The 16,724-nt window shown below is 50.6% G+C and overlaps 3 protein-coding genes across 5 annotated transcripts; 1 reads left to right on the top strand and 2 right to left on the bottom strand.

Annotated features, from left to right (window-relative positions):
• Positions 1 to 17: 17 nt before the first annotated feature.
• Positions 18 to 755, bottom strand: LOC131216608 (dynactin subunit 6). Of its 2 annotated transcripts, none has more exons than XM_058211142.1 (2): positions 688 to 755; positions 18 to 626 (listed from the first exon to the last, which is right to left on the bottom strand). In XM_058211142.1, the coding sequence occupies exons 1-2, from the start codon at positions 705 to 707 to the stop codon at positions 65 to 67; spliced, it is 582 nt and encodes a 193-aa protein (XP_058067125.1). In that variant the 5' UTR covers positions 708 to 755; the 3' UTR covers positions 18 to 64. The 2 variants fall into 2 exon arrangements, with proteins under 2 accessions (XP_058067125.1, XP_058067126.1); XM_058211143.1 differs by having other exon boundaries at positions 18 to 643; positions 688 to 713.
• Positions 756 to 998: 243 nt separating this feature from the next.
• Positions 999 to 11,777, bottom strand: LOC131206242 (polypeptide N-acetylgalactosaminyltransferase 1). Its single transcript, XM_058198719.1, has 5 exons — positions 11,053 to 11,777; positions 3,614 to 3,827; positions 3,242 to 3,552; positions 3,072 to 3,177; positions 999 to 2,999 (listed from the first exon to the last, which is right to left on the bottom strand). The coding sequence occupies exons 1-5, from the start codon at positions 11,775 to 11,777 to the stop codon at positions 2,475 to 2,477; spliced, it is 1,881 nt and encodes a 626-aa protein (XP_058054702.1). The 3' UTR covers positions 999 to 2,474.
• A 1,388-nt stretch (positions 11,778 to 13,165) lies between these two features.
• LOC131206063 (vacuolar protein sorting-associated protein 51 homolog) lies at positions 13,166 to 15,808 on the top strand. 2 transcript variants are annotated; one of them, XM_058198444.1, is made up of 4 exons: positions 13,166 to 13,261; positions 13,332 to 14,438; positions 14,526 to 15,448; positions 15,514 to 15,808. In XM_058198444.1, the coding sequence occupies exons 1-4, from the start codon at positions 13,181 to 13,183 to the stop codon at positions 15,620 to 15,622; spliced, it is 2,220 nt and encodes a 739-aa protein (XP_058054427.1). In that variant the 5' UTR covers positions 13,166 to 13,180; the 3' UTR covers positions 15,623 to 15,808. The 2 variants fall into 2 exon arrangements, with proteins under 2 accessions (XP_058054427.1, XP_058054426.1); XM_058198443.1 differs by having other exon boundaries at positions 13,332 to 15,448.
• The last annotated feature ends 916 nt before the right edge of the window (positions 15,809 to 16,724 follow it).

Below are 16,724 nucleotides of genomic sequence, written 5' to 3'. Positions count from 1 at the left end.
TTCATCTTTAAGCGTTAAATCTTTATTAATAAATTAGTGGTTTTTAGGTAATGAATCGGTTCGCTCAAACTTGGGCCCGCACTTTCTTGGGATCATAATTAACTTTCCTCAGGTGGTGATAGTTTGGCAGTATCTTCCGCAGATAGTCGAGCTGAATCATTTGCGTTTTCTGCTTGTCCATCGCCTCCCGCTGAAGGCACGATCCGCCGTACACGATGGTTTTGTCCGCCAAGGTTTGCTTTCCGACCAACCGGCAACCGGCTCCCACCACGCACCCACTTCCGACCGTAACATCCACCGACACGTAGCTCTTGCACTCGAACACATTCCGTTCGCCGATCGAAAGCGCTTCGACGGTGCACCCGACTTCGAACACATTATCGGGCCCGATGACGAGCGGTTTCGGTTCCCCGTCCACAGTGTATTCGGCGGCGGCCGGATGGTCGGTCGGTATCCGGTACCGAACCGTGGCGTACTCTTCCAGGATGCAATTTTCTCCGATCACGATCGGTCCCGATTCGGCTATGATGGTTGCACTGGGATGGATGACGCACCCGCTCGAGATGGTGATGTCTCCACGAAGGTTGCTGTCCTCGCACACCATCGAACGTGGCATTATCTTGAAGCTAACCAATGAAACAGTCTATAAACAATCGATCTCGTGACGTTCTCGGCCAGATTACTTACTCATTTGTTGCAGTATTCATGGTCGGAGCTCGTGAAAAATTGCTGTTCCGGTCCAGCACTCTGCGTCGATTGAGTTGTAAACAAACTTTCTCAGCTGTGAACTGTCAAGCCTGAACGTCATCGGCTATGTCCCTTTGGAAACGATTACTTTCGGGGCAACTGTCAAAATACCGAAACTGAAGGAATTTAAAAAATACGTTACGGAGAGTAAATTTGATTGAACGATTGATTTCCCACAAACCCGATGTAGGCCGATTTTACACAATAGTTTAAACAAGTACTTTATTGTAACAATGTTTTCTCTTCCTATCCTATCGCTTCTTACCATCCTTTCTACAAGCAAGTCGCTCGTGTGCTAGTCCACCATCCTTCGGTGCTTTATTGTACAATTTTCGCATTGCGTGTGTAAAACTGTTTCCCAATTCCCCAGTTGGCTCCATTTTAGGTGCCGTTGTGTAGGAAGAATGTTTCGTTTCAAATCCAACGGTTTGTATCAAAGGAGATTCTGTAGTACGCTAAATAACGGAAGGTACACGGAGACGCTGCCAACGGCAACGACCCGGATGTGTGGAGTTCATTCGAGCATCTTGGTCAATACAAGGATTGTGTTGCCCGCCTATTCGTGATATTCGTTACTCTTCATACGCAACTAAAGAGGGATGCGCAAAAGAAGCGCATTTGGCTTTCAGAATGGCGCAGCAATTTGGCAGAGTTCTTTCTGTGCGTTGTTTTAAGTATAATACCCTTTTTACATTAACATTCTCCACCTTAGCGCCCGGCTGTGTAGCTGGTTTTTGTGGTTCCAACTGTTTCTTCCCCGGTGCTGCCCTACGTTAAGCATAAGTTCCGTGGCACTTTCAATTCTACTGTTCCGTTCCGTCCAAGAGAAGCTGAAAAGCAGTCGATCTTCTATCCTGTCCGTTGCGTTATTACCTGTGTCTAGAGCGAACCGTTTGTGTTCGTTTCGTACATCGTCCCCGCGGTGTCTCGGCGCCGTATCACAATATAGTACTCGTGGGTGATGTTTCCAATCGTTCGTAGGTGGTTGAGTGATGCAGTGTAGAGAAACATGCTTCTAAAACGATGAGGCTGTAAAAATGATTCACCCTTTCACGGACGGAAATCACGGAAAAATGTGCTGCCTAACGTGCGGAGGTTTCGGTTTTATCTGCCCTTGTTTCCTACATATAGTTTGAGCTTAAAAGGTCCATTCAGTTCCGCGGTTACCGGTAATTAGTTGTCTATGTTTTGAGCAGAAAAAATACTTCGATTTCTAGAACTCCTGCTGGTTGGGGGTTTTAAAATCAATCTGCCGAAAATGCAAAAGATTCACCCTTCCCGATCTAAGTTACTCTTCCGACCTTCACTAACCTTTTAACGAAAAAAATGGAACGCACTTTTGGAAGCTACACTACGCTAACATTCAAAACTGAAACCTGCATACGAAAACACCGTTAGTTCATTGATACCGTAACCAGACCCGAAACGGGGAACCATTCCATTGCCCTCGCCCGACTATCCGCATCCCCGAGGTTTATCAACGTTTAACGAGGTAATGTTTTGCTTCCAGTCGAAGTACGATTAGTAGTATTAGTTTACGGGCGAACTAATAGTAGTCTACGGTAGTGGGTTGTGATGCATTCAGTGACGTCGGTGCCACCACCAAACCGGTACACGTTTGCGGTGCCGCAGGAAAACAAAATCCTGCCATTTGATACATCCCTAGCTATCCTAACACGCATTCACGCATCGCCTCTCACGCTCGCTCGTACACACTACGGGGCCCACTACTGGTGCTGAAACTCCCACTTCTGGGTCTTGATTCCCGGATGGCAGGTCGCTACGTGTACGTAGCTCTTCGTCGACAGATCACTACTGTCCAGGCAGAGGCCGGACTCCTTGTGGCGCAACTGCCGATGCTCGGTAAACTCCCACGTGTCGTCGATGTCGTCATCGTCGATGCACGGTATCATCACCACGAACTTGGACTCCGATTTGCTGGCCTGAACGGTCGCGCAGCTGCGCTCATTACGCAGCACACCGCGCTTCGTGAGCGAGAACAGCTGCGAAGCGGACACTTCCGGCTTGAAGCACGTGTAGATGCCCAGATTCCACGGTTTTTCCGCGTTCTGCTGCAGCGTATCGAGGCACAGGCTATCGGCTTGCGACGCTAGCCGACCGAACGCGAGCACGTTGCGCGTCGGAATGAACTTCTCCGGGTACACGTTCGTCATGTACCAGTTGAAGCTCTTGCAGTGCAACTTTTCTCGCAGCACCTTCCGGTGCGTCACGTCCCCCAGTTCCGGGTGATCCTGCGTAAACGAAGCGGAACAACGATTGTTAGTTGGCCACTGTCAGTGTGCCCCCCGTCTGCCGACAATTACCTTCAGATCGGGCCGGTTCAGGTATAGGAGCTCCACGTAGTCATCCATCCACACGACGGCCATCCGGACGGTGTTGATACCGTGGGTATCGCGATCGTTCGGGAATCTACCAAGGGAACACGATCGCAATCAACAATCAGGTGATAATCGCGCCCCAAAAGTGCACTTACGAGTACGGGTGGAAGTCCCGGAAGATGTGCCCGATGCGGGAACAGGGGATCGTCTCCAGCGTTCCGCCACACTGCCACACCCGGAACGACATTTCGAGATTTTCGCCACCCCAGCCATCCATCTGCTCGTCGTAGCTGCCAATGTCCCAGAAGTAGTCGCGTGCGATCGCAAACAAACCGCCCGCCATCGTCGGGCTGTACGTGGGGCAGATCTCGACGTCCTTCTCCTGACACTCGCGCTTCTGGCGCTCCCGCTCCCGCTTCGTCACATCGTGCCAGTCAAAGTGTCCGTCCCAGGTGAACCCTCCAATCTGAACAGAGAAAGGAAAGTTATCACAGTTGAAAGGATGTTCGTTTTTAGGGTGATCGTACCTGGAAGTCGTTGTAGTCGTTCGTGCTGTAGTAGAAGTTTTTCGCCTCTATCACGTCGATGATCGGCACCAGGACGCTGGTGTGCGATTCCTTGATCCGCTCGAGCAGTGGTTCCAGCCACTGCGGCATGCACTCGCAGTGTGCATCGAGGAAGACTAGTACGTCCGCTTTCGCGAGCCGAGCCCCCGCCAGGCGGGCCCTGATCAGTCCGACACTGCAGACGAGAGAAACGTTTGTGATTAACTTGTTTTTTAAAAAGAATACTAAAATTTGAATCAAAAACAGGGAGCCCTAATGGCAGCGAATGCAACGGATGTCGGATTGTTGGAGCTGCATTTAATGCCGGACTGCAGTCCCTGGCTAGCTTCTCTCAATCTATCTCAACCAAGCGACCATTGTTTGTGGCTATGAGGCGCGAAAAGACTTCTCGGCGGCTACAACTTCCGACGTTGATAAACACCGCCAAATGCATTTTAAATTTCGCCACGCTTTTTATGGAACCGAAATAAAAACAACATAGATTTATGCAACGCTGTGTCGCCACCGCGCGGCACAATGATGCCCCACAATAGTGCATTTGATCCAACAACAACTGAGGCCCACTCGCACCTCGCACCAGATCTCTTGCTGTGTGGAGTGCGCCATCAATTTCACTTTCGTATCTGTGCGCGCAAGTCTATTGTTTCGCGCCCGTGGCCAGTGGAGTGCGCACGCCCCCATCGGTGCGCCCGTTCCTGGGACACACAGTGACATAAATTAGTCTGCCCGCTCACACTCGGTTCGGGTGGCGCCTTGTTTCTTCGGCTGAAGACGGAAAATGAAATGATTAGAGTAGATGGCCAAAGTGTTGGGCACTGCACCGGTGCCCAGTTCAACGAAGCTTCAAAAGAAGAGAAAAAAAGAAAAGAAAGAAAAAAGCTTCAAACAGATTAACTGTCGCTCCCAGGCCGTTGGTAATGGAAATTAGATTACCACTTCCGGCGGCCACCTTGTGCTGGGCACTGAAATGGAACTGCGGAACCAGCACTGGGGAGTACAGTACATTATCTATCGGATGTATAAATGAATCAATCACGCCAATGATGGTAACTGATTGTGATGTGAGTGAAGAAGGATGTTTGCGAAGGCCAACGATGATAGTGTTGATGATGATGCCTTTCATTTCGAACGCGAATAACAAAGTCATTAAGGAATTAATCAATTATCATTTTATAGCAATTGTGACGCAAAAGACGCATTAAAACAGGATATAGAAACCCAAATGTTATCGTGGGAATTAGCATATGTTGGGCCCCAAAAGGGGGCCGAACCCCAGTAAGTGGTTCGATGGAAGCTTCCGAAAGTCCCTTAGGCAGCAAGGATGCTTGCAACTTGCAATCTCAAACGAAGGTTAAGTAATGAAATGCATAAATAGTAAATGGGAAAAGCTGCTAACAAAAATGCTGACGTAGCGTTTGGAAAGCTTTGTAGAGAACTGTTTCAATCAACTGTTAAAATTTTCATCGTTTTGGTAGGGTTTTTGGACAGTAAGGGCCCCAACCATTATTCCAACGGTCCAAAACTGCACTATGAAAATGTGGAAAATTGTTAACGTTCGGACTGGTTTAGAGATATAAATTTAACCAAATACTTTTGATTAAAAACGAAACCATTGATGATTAATTTTACCAGAGCAAAACCCTCGCAATACATGTAAGAAAGTAATCATCTATAGTTTCAAACTAAAGTTCAGCCAGTCATATTGAATATTCCCTCCTAAGGGACAAATATGTGTCCCATTCGAAGATGGAACGATACTCTAATTGATGGTTCCCTGGGCGCGGATGGTGCAGTGTGACAGATCGAATTGACAGATGCCAAATGGTAGTTGCTCAATTGAAAGCGAAGAAAAGCGCAGCGAACAGCGGCTAACAGACGGAATAAGTTTCCTTCCTTCCTCGACCGTTGTCTATGACATCAAACGGGTGAAATTGAATCTTTTAGAGGTTAATTGAACCCAGAGGGAGTATAACCGAACTCCCTTTAGGTCGTTTTCCTTTTCCTATACTATGGGCAATGCAAGACTTGAACTATCAGAAACATATCGAAAACCCGTTCGATCCACGTAAAATGGGTTCTGTTTCTTATCAAGCAACGGTATTGCTACCTGTCACACTTTTCAAGTTCGTTGATAAAACATGTCTGATAACAGGTAGCGTGCAGTAGTACGGAACAACGTTTAAAACCACATTAAACATCACTAAACCAATATGTTCGGTACTCCAGAGCCAAAGGGTACACTATCAACATCCAATCGAGAGATCGAAAAACCCACTCGTTGATTCGCCGTGATAAAGAGCAATTAAATTACCAAAGTGTTTGAGTTTTACCCAACAAACACTACGATAAGCGATGTGTGTTAAATGTTGAACACATTATTGTAATGGCCCGTCGCTCCAGCAGCGGCCATAATTGAATTACACCTCACCGGAACCCGATCTGGTGGGGCCGATTAATGCTTTAATTAAAATTCCCTTCCCGCACGGTCTGCCGTACGTTGATTTTGCCGCACTATCGAGCATAAAACCCACCAACCATTAGACTCTCTTTCCGCTGATGGAAAGCTGGCATGCTCCGGCGAACCGCAGTACCGCTCGAAGGGGGGCCACTAAATTGCGTTTGTCACCTTGTAGCGCATCCCGATGCACTTTTATCATGAAAGCCAGCAAAAAAAAGCACGGGGGGATGCCAGATTATCGCACTTTCTACGAGGCTGCCCGCTCCCTGCCGGTCAGTTTGACCCGCGGCATAATTAATGGACGCCGCTTGGATGTCCTTCTGGTTTTTCGACCGGTTTGAGCTTTCTCTTCAACCCGTATGCAAATTCTGCCCGCCCGACGGCACGTGTCCCCGTTTCAAAAGTGACCTCCTTTCCCGGGATGCCGGCCCGGGAGCGCCACATCTCCGACGGATCGGGAACGACAGCAACACGGCCGAAGATTCCCTTTGGGGATCGGTTGCAATTTGCTCGATTCTGCAACCGCCGGCACTGCAAAGGACTGAAGAGTGGTTAGATTTCGTAAAGAGACACCTCCATCCAGCCACGGCACGTCTTTGGCACGTCCCTCGGCCCATTCTGTCACTCGATTGTGTGTCGTAACAGCACGATCGAGATGAGAGGCTGGTCGACCCACGGAAGCGATGAATAGCAGTATTCACGGGCCGCGGTTTCTGGCTGTGGCCACCGCACCTACAGTGCGGCCACATTCCAGACCCGAAGGGGCGAAGAATGATTGATTGCTCCGACACCGACATCAGAGGGACGGATTCTAGCGGAGCCTCTTCAATCCGAAACGGTGCGACTTGCCGGTTACAAAGTATTACCGCAAAAAACACAACCTCATCTCCCGCTCGTCTATCGCTCGGAAACGATCTTCTCCGAAAATGTGTTCTAAAATTCTAAAAGAAAAAACCGCCGTCCGTTGTTTCTTTTTAAGTAGCAGCGGAAGACAATCGTTTCGCGATAATTGTGAGAACATATTCCCGAGATTGGCGATCGCGAAATAAACACACAGCAAACAACTTTGACGGTCCGGCTGGGCGTGTCGACAATTTCGACTCCGGTTTCTGGTGGGTTCCAAAAGCTGGACACCGCAACACAAAAACAACTTTCACACGCGCTTCCAACTTTAACGATGTCAACCCGGCCATCAATCCAGAGCCGCCGCGACCCGATAGCAGAACAGGCATGATCATACGCGAGAAAGCTTAAAATGGATCATTTTTCGGACCCAAAACTGACCACTTTGAAGGCGATCGTTAAAGCTGGTGCAAGCAAAAGGCACCGTGTCACGGAGCGTGCAACAGCGCCCAGAGCCGATCACGCGAATCACGATCGAAGTGCGGGAAGACGATCTAAAGATTTGAATCGGAATCGATCGGATCGCGGGCTGTTGTGTGTTGGCGTTCACGATCGAGTGGCTGATCGATTTCAGGGAAATCTTTTCGTGTGTATAAAGATTGATATACGAACCGGTTTCTGATGGGTCGCACGGCACCACTACAGATCGTCGTGGATCCTGTACGGGCCTGCACGGTACCGAATTTGAATATTTATGCTTATGAGAGCGAGACGTGGCCACACCACGAAACGGATGTCTACGACAGTTTACTGATGACTGGACAGTCACAGCCTGGGTTGAGTCACTGGTGCACTCTGTTATGTGGCCTCCAGCATTATTGCCTCAAGCGGTAAAACATTCTATAAATTTATAACTTTTCCAATTAATTTTGATGTTTAAAATGCTATATTTCTCGCTGCAATCCACCAATTTCTAATGGAGGTAGTCCAAATAAGAATTTAACGTAGTTTCAGACCGCCAAAGCTTGAAAAACTCTAGGTTTCGGCCTCCAACTTGCCGCAGCGTGTCCTTGGACCCTCTGTTTCGGATTAATGGCACGTATTGTACACACGTCGGTTGTGTTTTAGTAGCTACACTTTCCACAAAACAGAACTCTTACGCAACAACCATCCCAGGGCCCAGGGCTACACTTCATCGTCGGCCAACGTAACACGGCTTGAGTAACAGAGCGCCTTCGGGCGCCTGAAAACACATGAAACAATCCAAGAGACTCATCCAACCGTTCAATTCCCGTACCTTTCTTCCATATCGCACAACTGGTGCATTAAATTGAGCAGCCCTCCGTCTTGGTGGCTCAGGTCGGCGCTGTACAATTGCTTCATCTCTTCGCCGTACCTAAAAGATGACCTTTCATTAGCTAATGAATGGGTGGGTTGTGCGTTGCGAGCCCAAAAACGTGCACCACAAATCGGTGTGTTTCTTCTTGCCGCGGGGCACAAAAAGGTGCTGCAAGCAAAATGATCACCAAACTGGGCTGGGCGGACTCCCGGAAAGTGCCCTCTTTTTTTCAAATCGCTGTGAATACGGGAGTCACCTTACAGCGCGGATTGGCAGAGAAACGGACTCAAACTGACTGGTCAAGGGCTGGCAAATTTTGCCACCACCAGAAAACAGTGAAAGCGATCACGGGCGCCGAGGGTAAAAATGGTTGGGCATTCTTTTCCGACCAACGCCATCCAAAACGCAGCACGCAGAAACATACCGAAGAAGCTCTGCTCCGCAGCGCAACCATGCGTTGCGCTGCATTACGACAAAGCTGTACGACGCAAAAAGGGTGAAACTACCTCCTCCAACCGTACACTAGTCATGGGTAACAGTAATTTCAAAAGGTACCCAAACCCAACCAAAGTCCAAAGAAACCACTAAACGATCAGTCCGCAGTGCATCGACTGACCACTGATCGTGGGCCGCTGGGAACCGTTTCGATGATGGTCTCCGAGTTTCTCCTTACCAGCCTTACCCACGATGCGTGGAACATCGTCAAAATCGTCAACCGCGCCAATGAAGTAAACAAAAACGGACGAAACCACCCTAAACGGGAAGCGGCCATCATACAATTTGGGAGGAAATTAAAACGCACCGCACATCCGCACGCGTCCAAGCCAAAGGTGCTCTGGAGCTGCGTGAAACAATTACGCACTCACTTACTCTTCGGCCCCGTCTTCGGTGTGATCTCGCACAAACGAAAGATCTCAACGGGCCAGCGGACTACGAACCGGACCGTGGCGATCGGATTACTCTAGAGAGAACCGATCGGTGCTAAAGGCGTGGGGCATGACGCCGCGGAGAAAGATAATCGAGTTGGGAGATTCGTTTCTCGGGGGGCGCACGCCTCGCAAATCGCGAGTCTATTATTTCCCGAGTGCACCATCGTGAGCCGGGTGCTTTGTGTGTAAAATGGTGGCGCAAATGTTTGACCATTCCCGGAACGGAGCAACGGAGGATCGGGGCGAGGGAAAACACTTTCACTCCCGGCTGATTAGCGTCCCCGGCGACGTGGCGGTTCGCACCCCTTACGACCTCTTATGGGCAGGGGAAGGGACAGCATTGATTTCTGGGAACCGTAAGGTCATACGTGCTGGTCACGTGTCTCAGCGCCGTATGTGCGACGCGACAGCTGGATGCTGAAACAATAGAAACCATATGCACAGGGGTGGCGGCGATACAAGTGGCCGACCGTCGCATACTGGCCAATCGTGGACGATAAACATAACGGTCCCGGTCCATTTCCATGTGTTTCAATGCGGGAAAGGGATTCCGTTTGCATCATTCAATTTTCCTCCCTGGAAAGGTGATTCAGTTCTGAGGCTGTTAAGTTTAGCGTTTGAAAGCACGATTTGGGGCCAAGTCACGATCTAATGGCCAATAAAATTTGATGTTGTAAGCGGAAACGAATCCGACACCAACACCGTTCGGAGGTGTTAGGAAAAGGTGTCGGAACCATTGCCAATTGGCCGGTTTGAAAATAATAAATGTTTATCTTGGCGCACGGTGGCGCAACTGGTGCAAGAAACCGATCATTATCAGCCCATCCATTGGTCCGTAATCGCGCAATCGGAACCGAACGGAACGGCATGCCGTAAATTAGCTACCATTAGACCCTACACTTTGACTTCAGTCGCGCACCCGAACCGCGGCCAAACCCTCCCTTAGGCCCGGTCCGTCCTAGTCCGCTGTTAGCTGCGGATCACGGAGCGTTAAGAAATTACATAGCGGACGGAGTTTGGTGAAGGTGTATTGAACACTCGCCAGAATCTAGTCGCGCGCGCCACCGCAGAACACATGGGCACTCTCGTCAGACGGAACGTACGTTGACTCCGACGGCACCCAAAGCCCCGGATGCGGTTCGGGCGGAGTGGACGACTGTTGAATAAAAGATAAACCCACGCGAAGCCGCCTTTTGGGAGTGTGCCTCTTCAAAATGGAAAGCTTCGCTCGTCCGGGAGGGCCAGTTGGCATCACTCCAACGAGAAGCGGGATCAGGCAAGCCAAAGTTCAAAGCATTCCTTACTGCAGCGTATGTAAAATCTCACCAGGGCCACCACGGTCTGGGTGGGTGCCGAGACACGCGAAAGGGAGCAAAAAGGCGCATCCCAGAGTGTTTGATTTTCGAGAAAGCAGTTCCCCAGCTGTCTTGCGCCCCGGGAATGTAATTACTTTTTGGTCAGACACAGAGTTTGCAGCGGTCATCAAGTAAAAGTGACCCCTTGTTGAATAGGCTAAGCGCGGAATGAAAACGAGAAAATCGTAATGACTGGAACCGTGACCGTGGTGTGGTCCGAATTTTTCATAAACCCCCAGGGCCGAGCAGGGAAAGCAGGTGGCGGAGCGAGCCGCGGTAAGATGACAAACGGAGCCACGTCGCAGCCACCTTTTCGGGTGGCCGTTCTACGTGGCGATCGTCGCGATGCGTGTGCACGCCGTTTAATCTGTGTGTGCGTGTTCCTGCGCGATCGCGCGCACATTTTGTTTGCCTAGTGTTGCTCTTCTTCTTCGCCATCCCCCTTGAATGCGCGGGCCCATTCTTTCTAAACGTACCGTTGCCGTTGCCGAAGCACCTTCACCTTCGCCGGTAACCGGCTCTTGACGTAGTAGTCAAGCTTCGCCTTGAGCTCCACGTTCGTGCTGCCATCGTCGACGAGCACGATCTCCTTCAGAAGCCGCGCATCGGCCGTATTCAGCACGCTGTGGACGGTGCGCAGCAGCACGGAGTAAGGCTCGTTGTAGAAAATGATGATCACGCTCGTCGACGGCAGGCTGGCGATGTCGTACTGTTTCCGCTTGCAGGCCGGATGTCGCCCATCCGGTGGCGTCCGGTTGTAGCTCAGGTGTTCGCTCAGCTCCTCGTTCAAAGCGATCGTGGCCAGCTGCTTCTCGCCGATCTCCTTCGCGTCCCCCGTCAGTTCGACGCCCTCTCCGTTGTTGCCCAGCCCGGGCCGCTGCTTGGCCAGATCGGCCCGTATCAGCTGCTCGAACAGGGCGTCGCTGTTTCCGGTGAGCACGTTACCCTTGTTCAGCACGCTGCCAAGGGCTGCCTCGGCCGCCAGCAGCAACTGACCATCGCCTCCGGCGTGACTGTCGCTTTGCACCAGCCCCAGCGCTGCTTTCGGAAGCTGCTGCGGCTGTACCGGGTCGGTCCCGAGTGCGTTCGGTGATCCATTGAGATTCTTGAAGTAGAACAACGCAAACAGCCCGAGTGCCAGCAGCAGCAACACCTTCGAGTACAGATTGCGCCGGATGCTGAGTCCTCCGCGGAAGAACATCGTTCGGCACGTGCTGCGCTTGGGCTTTCAAGGGAAATACTCCAGTTTTCCTCTCGCTTGGTCAGCTACGGCACCAACGAGAACCCTGCTTTCCACCGTCGACAATCATCCGGATGGTCCCCAGAGCAACCGCCGTAGCGCCTCCGGTCGTAACGAGCGAGATCGAACGATCTTCAGCTACTGCCGGGCATGTTCTGTCGATGATGTCAGCCGCTTCCAATCGATTCGCCCAATGTTTGGGTTTGCGCTTTGGCAGATGGCCAATCAAATAATGCGATCAACAATCGCAGCAGCCCGCGTTAGAGCAAGCCGGGCTTTGCCTCTCGCTCCGACGGATGCTGGTTAAGGATGATACTGTTGAATGTGCGCCGCGCTTTGCGCCCGATGGTTCCGTGTGCGAGAGTGGTCTGACCGCGGGGCCGCGTTTACTTTCCAATTTCTCAAGGACAGATGCACAAGCGCATTGAGCGGCACACACTATTAACACCTGTCGCAAGAAACCATCGGGATGCAGCGAAACAGATTTTCTTCCAGCATCCAGTTGAATCGTGGATGCGGACAACGGGAACTCGGAACCAGGCACACGCACGGTAATAATAGAACGGAGGCACAAGCCGCACTTTCCAGCTGCACTTGATTCACATCGATACCACGAACCGGCAGGAAGCTAGCGTTCTAAGGCAAAAAACACGAAAAGCATTACGACACGGGGGACTTGTCTTCACGCCACGCAGTGCTTCCTTATCGCGGCTCACCGCACGGTTCACGTCCAAGGTTAGCGTTCGCAGCGATTATCAACAACATCGGCCGCTGCGGTTGCCCGTAAACCAGTATGAATCACAGTCACGGGTAATTCCTTTCCACGGGACCGAGAGGAAGAAAGGAAAGGATTAGCGCAGACGGAACGGACCGTCGCCTTTTGACGATTCCGCGGAAACTAATAATAATATCAACTCTCCTCTCCTCACTTCCTAACCTGACTTTCGGACCTGATTTTGAGTTTTCTAACCTAACTCTCGGTCCTCTCGAAAAATGCATTGTTGACATCGCCGACTGCGACAGCTGGTTCGCGTGAGAGAGAAGGGGCGAGCCGAATGTCACTCGTCAACTCGCTTGTTGATTGTTCCCGATTGTTTCTCGCGTGTGCTGGTTGCTTGCAAGTGTTTCTATTCTCACTTAACTTATCGCCAATTCTTAACAATTGCAATTGGCCCTGCTGAGGACGAAAACCAGCTGGAAATACAAAAGCACCATTTCTTTGACAGTTGGAGAACTGTCAGTTGTGTTTTGGTATTGTTGTAAACAAATGCTTTTGACAGATGGCTCCACGTACGAAACGTCGTAGGCGAGCTGCATAAGTAATTTCCCTTTTCCTCTTTTCCGAAGTGGTTCCGGGTCACAATATGGGTGAAAAGTCGGGAAATCCGTACGACATGGATGGCCCGTCCTTTGATGCCGACCGTTACCTACAGAAACTGCTAAAGGTAAGCATTGCCAGCCGCATCCGTCCGCCCGTAAGACACTGTCTTCTGCAATCGCATCCCGTCCGCACAGGAGTGTTCCCTGAAACAGATAATGGACACGGAGGCAGCAATCGTGCGGCAAACGCAAACCCTGCACAGCGACATGCAAACGCTGGTGTACGAAAACTACAACAAATTTATCTCGGCCACCGACACAATCCGCAAGATGAAAACCGAAATGAATCTACTGGAAACTGAAATGAACCTGCTGATGGTGAACATGCAGTCGATTACGGACTTTAGCGAACGCATCACGGACACGCTCCAGGGCACGCGATCGCAACTCACCCGACTGTCCGGCAAGCACCAGCTGCTCAAGAAGTTACAGTTTCTCTCTTCGCTACCGTCCAAGCTGAAAACTCTGATCGAGGAAGAAAACTATCAACAAGCGGTTCAAGAGTACACGCACGCCCAGAAGGTACTGCAACAGTACGGTCAGCAACCCTCGTTCCAGGGTATCCAGGATGATTGCGTTAAGATTCTGGATGAGCTAAAGGGTCGCCTGAAGAGTGATTTCCGTCAAACGGGGAAGCCGGCCCAAACGCTGACCGAAATCGGTGAACTGTTACTTCAGCTGGGCGAACAGCCGTCAACGTTGGCCAAGGAGGTGCTCGAGTGTGCGTCCAAACGGTTCCACGAGCAGATTGTGATGTTGCAGGATCAAACCGATCGCGATATGATCGAGTTCATCGATCTCGGTATCGAAGGTTTCCTAAAGGACCTCACGCTGGTGATCAGCTCTTACAATGATATGTTTCTCACCCGTCATATCGAACAGGAGGCGGACAACTTCGAGCAAATCGCTCGGCTCGATTTGAACGAGTTTGTGAATCGTAACGTCGATGAGTACCTGGCACTGGTGCAGGACCGGGCCGAGCTGGAGATCGGTCACGGCGACTCGCAAATCATACTGCGCGGTCTGGATCGGTTGCATCGGCGCATGACGGCCATGAAAACGCTCTGCCGATCGCTCGATATGACCCGGTCCGGGCTCGATATTATTGTGAACGCGGCCCAGCAGCTCTGCCTGGCGCATATGAAATCACTGAAAGATCATCTCACCGACAGTCTCAGTTCCGTTCGGTTAGCCCTCGTATCATCCACTTCATCGCAGTCCACCACAAGCAACCCGTCCTCGGTGGCGTCGCCAAGTGGCTCCACCGTGGGGCTGCCAGTCGTCGGCGGAGGGCAGACCGTCACCACGGCCAACGGTGGCCTCCGTGAGCTCATTTCTAATTTGTACGTCTCCACGATCGAGAAGGTGAAAGGACTGATGCAGGACTTGCTCATCTTCCTGCAGCCCGAGTGGTCGTTCAATCTGAAAGGTGACCCGAAAGGCGTCCAGTGTATCGAAGGTATTCGCGAAAACCTACTCGTCGCCTTTTTGCACCACTTTTGCGCCACCGTCAATAGCTACGGGAGCGTGAGCTCGGCCGCCCCACCTACGTTGCTGCTGGTGCTGTCGAAGGTCTGCCTCGAGATGGAACGGGCCGGCGTCCACACGCTAACGTCGCTCGTCGACGAGCTGTACAATCTCGATTCCGAGCGCAGCGTTACACTGGTGCACGAGTCGGAACTGTGCACCGAGATGCGTGATTCCGCCCAGCAGCTGCTCGATTCGTACGTCCGTCAGCAGGGACTGAATCTCTCGCAAATGCTGCGCAAAAGCGTGGAAACTCGCGACTGGCTCAACTGCCTCGAGCCACGTTCGGTGCGTGCCGTCATGAAGCGGGTGGTCGAGGAGATGTCCGCGATCGATCTCGTGCTTGGCCAGCTCTACGATGGTTCCGTGCACGGTGCGGGGGCACGCACGGCGGCCAGCAGTGATTCCAGTCGCAAAACCCACTTCAGTATTGCCGCCTCGAAGCAATCGCAACAGTACCGGTCGACGTGGTCCACATACACCCCTTCGCAGCTGGACAGCAGCTTTGTGTCGAACATTCAGCGACTGTTTTCGGAAAAGATTGAAATCTTTGCCCCGGTCGAGTTCTCTAAGGTGTCCATCATTACCGGGATCATCAAGCTGTGCCTGAAGACGCTGCTCGAGTGCGTACGGTTACGCACATTCAGCCGCTACGGATTGCAGCAAATTCAAGTCGATGCACACTACCTGCAGATGAACCTGTGGCGTTTCGTGAACGACGAAAAGTAAGTGGCCAAAAGATTCGTACGCCTGGCCAAGTATTTAATCGCCACCCTCTTACTCTCTACAGCCTCATACACGTGCTCCTCGATGAAATCCTCGGTTCCGCCGTTCTCCGCTGTCTCGAGCCGATCCTGATGGAACCGAATGCCGTGGAAATTATTTGCGAACGCAACTAAACCAAACGGGACGGTCCCACCGCTAACATCGGCATCAATTCGAACATTCCAAGCTATGTAGTAGAATTAGATTAGCGATTAGCGATTAACTTCCCCCTTGAAAACTGGAATCGTTTTCCGTCGTTTCGGATCTAGCTTCCAGGAAGCGAAATAAAGGCCAACACAAAAACCAGTGTTTTTTTTACTCAATAATTTTCAGGTTGGAGTTTTTCATTCCACATTTTCTTGTTTGCTTCTTTATAATACAAATGTATGTACATACCATGGTACAATCACATTAATCTTTAATTTGTTTTGTTGTTTTGCTTCTATCTTGTGTTTGGGGCGTTTTTTATCATGTGTTCTTCGTGTGCTATGTTTGTGTTTGTTTCATTTTTCTTCCTTCTTTTCCCAGCAGTTCTCTCTCGCCCATTGTTAACACTCGTTGTTGCCATCCAACCAGTTTTGCTCAGTTTATGTGCATTAAAAATCATGAACACCCATCCCCTTCCAGTAGTGGTCTGATGAACCGTTCATTCTTTCCCGTTTTCCACGGCCGATCCTGTTTGTCGATCCTTACTTTCCTCGGCGTGAAAGCACAAAGGGTGTTATGTGTGTGCATGTATGTGTGGTTATGGTGTGTACTTTCATTGTTTAGCTCATCGCAGCTTCTTCTTGTGTTTGTGTATGTGTTTGGCGACTTCCGGAAGGAATTGTTTCGATAGCATTCAATTTTGATTTTACCGATCTTCGCAGGGCACTTTGCACCACTATTGTATGTTTGTTTGTTTGTTCAACGTTTCCCACTATTTCGTCCTCTCGTTCGTTCGTTTGTTTTTGTCTCTCCGTCTCACTGTCTCTCTAATGAGTCGATAAGATAAGAGATTAAAATTTATTCTTTACTCTACCAGCAGCGGAACATCTCTACTGGAAATTTGTACCAAAAGGAAAGAAACGCGGTGGTGAGATCCCGCCACTGCACGCGATTCACCGATTCCCAAATTTATCAAATATCAACCTCCTGCACTAAGACGGAAAGTTACCACCAAGTTTCGCCATCATGTTCCCCACACTCTGCCGCTGGGTGTGTCACATGCCTTTTCTTTTTCGAGTGAGAGAACAC

Source organism: Anopheles bellator, chromosome 1 (assembly GCF_943735745.2).
Source record: "Anopheles bellator chromosome 1, idAnoBellAS_SP24_06.2, whole genome shotgun sequence".
NCBI classification, from domain to species: Eukaryota; Metazoa; Arthropoda; class Insecta; order Diptera; family Culicidae; genus Anopheles; species Anopheles bellator.
This window is presented reverse-complemented; position numbering and strand designations above follow the sequence as displayed.

Bases quoted from the DNA above. Each gene is read 5' to 3' on its own strand.
- LOC131206242 (XM_058198719.1), bottom strand. From the start codon at position 11,777: ATGTTCTTCCGCGGAGGACTCAGCATCCGGCGCAATCTGTACTCGAAG. The intron at 3,828-11,052 runs GTACGTTTAGAA...TCTCGTCTGCAG, and splicing joins GTGCTTCGGCAACGGCAACG to TGTCGGACTGATCAGGGCCC. The intron at 3,178-3,241 runs GTAAGTGCACTT...TTCCCTTGGTAG, and splicing joins CGGGACTTCCACCCGTACTC to ATTCCCGAACGATCGCGATA.
- LOC131206063 (XM_058198443.1), top strand. From the start codon at position 13,181: ATGGGTGAAAAGTCGGGAAATCCGTACGACATGGATGGCCCGTCCTTT. The intron at 13,262-13,331 runs GTAAGCATTGCC...CCGTCCGCACAG, and splicing joins ACCTACAGAAACTGCTAAAG to GAGTGTTCCCTGAAACAGAT. The intron at 15,449-15,513 runs GTAAGTGGCCAA...TACTCTCTACAG, and splicing joins CGTTTCGTGAACGACGAAAA to CCTCATACACGTGCTCCTCG.
- LOC131216608 (XM_058211142.1), bottom strand. From the start codon at position 707: ATGAATACTGCAACAAATGA. The intron at 627-687 runs GTAAGTAATCTG...TTCATTGGTTAG, and splicing joins ATGAATACTGCAACAAATGA to CTTCAAGATAATGCCACGTT.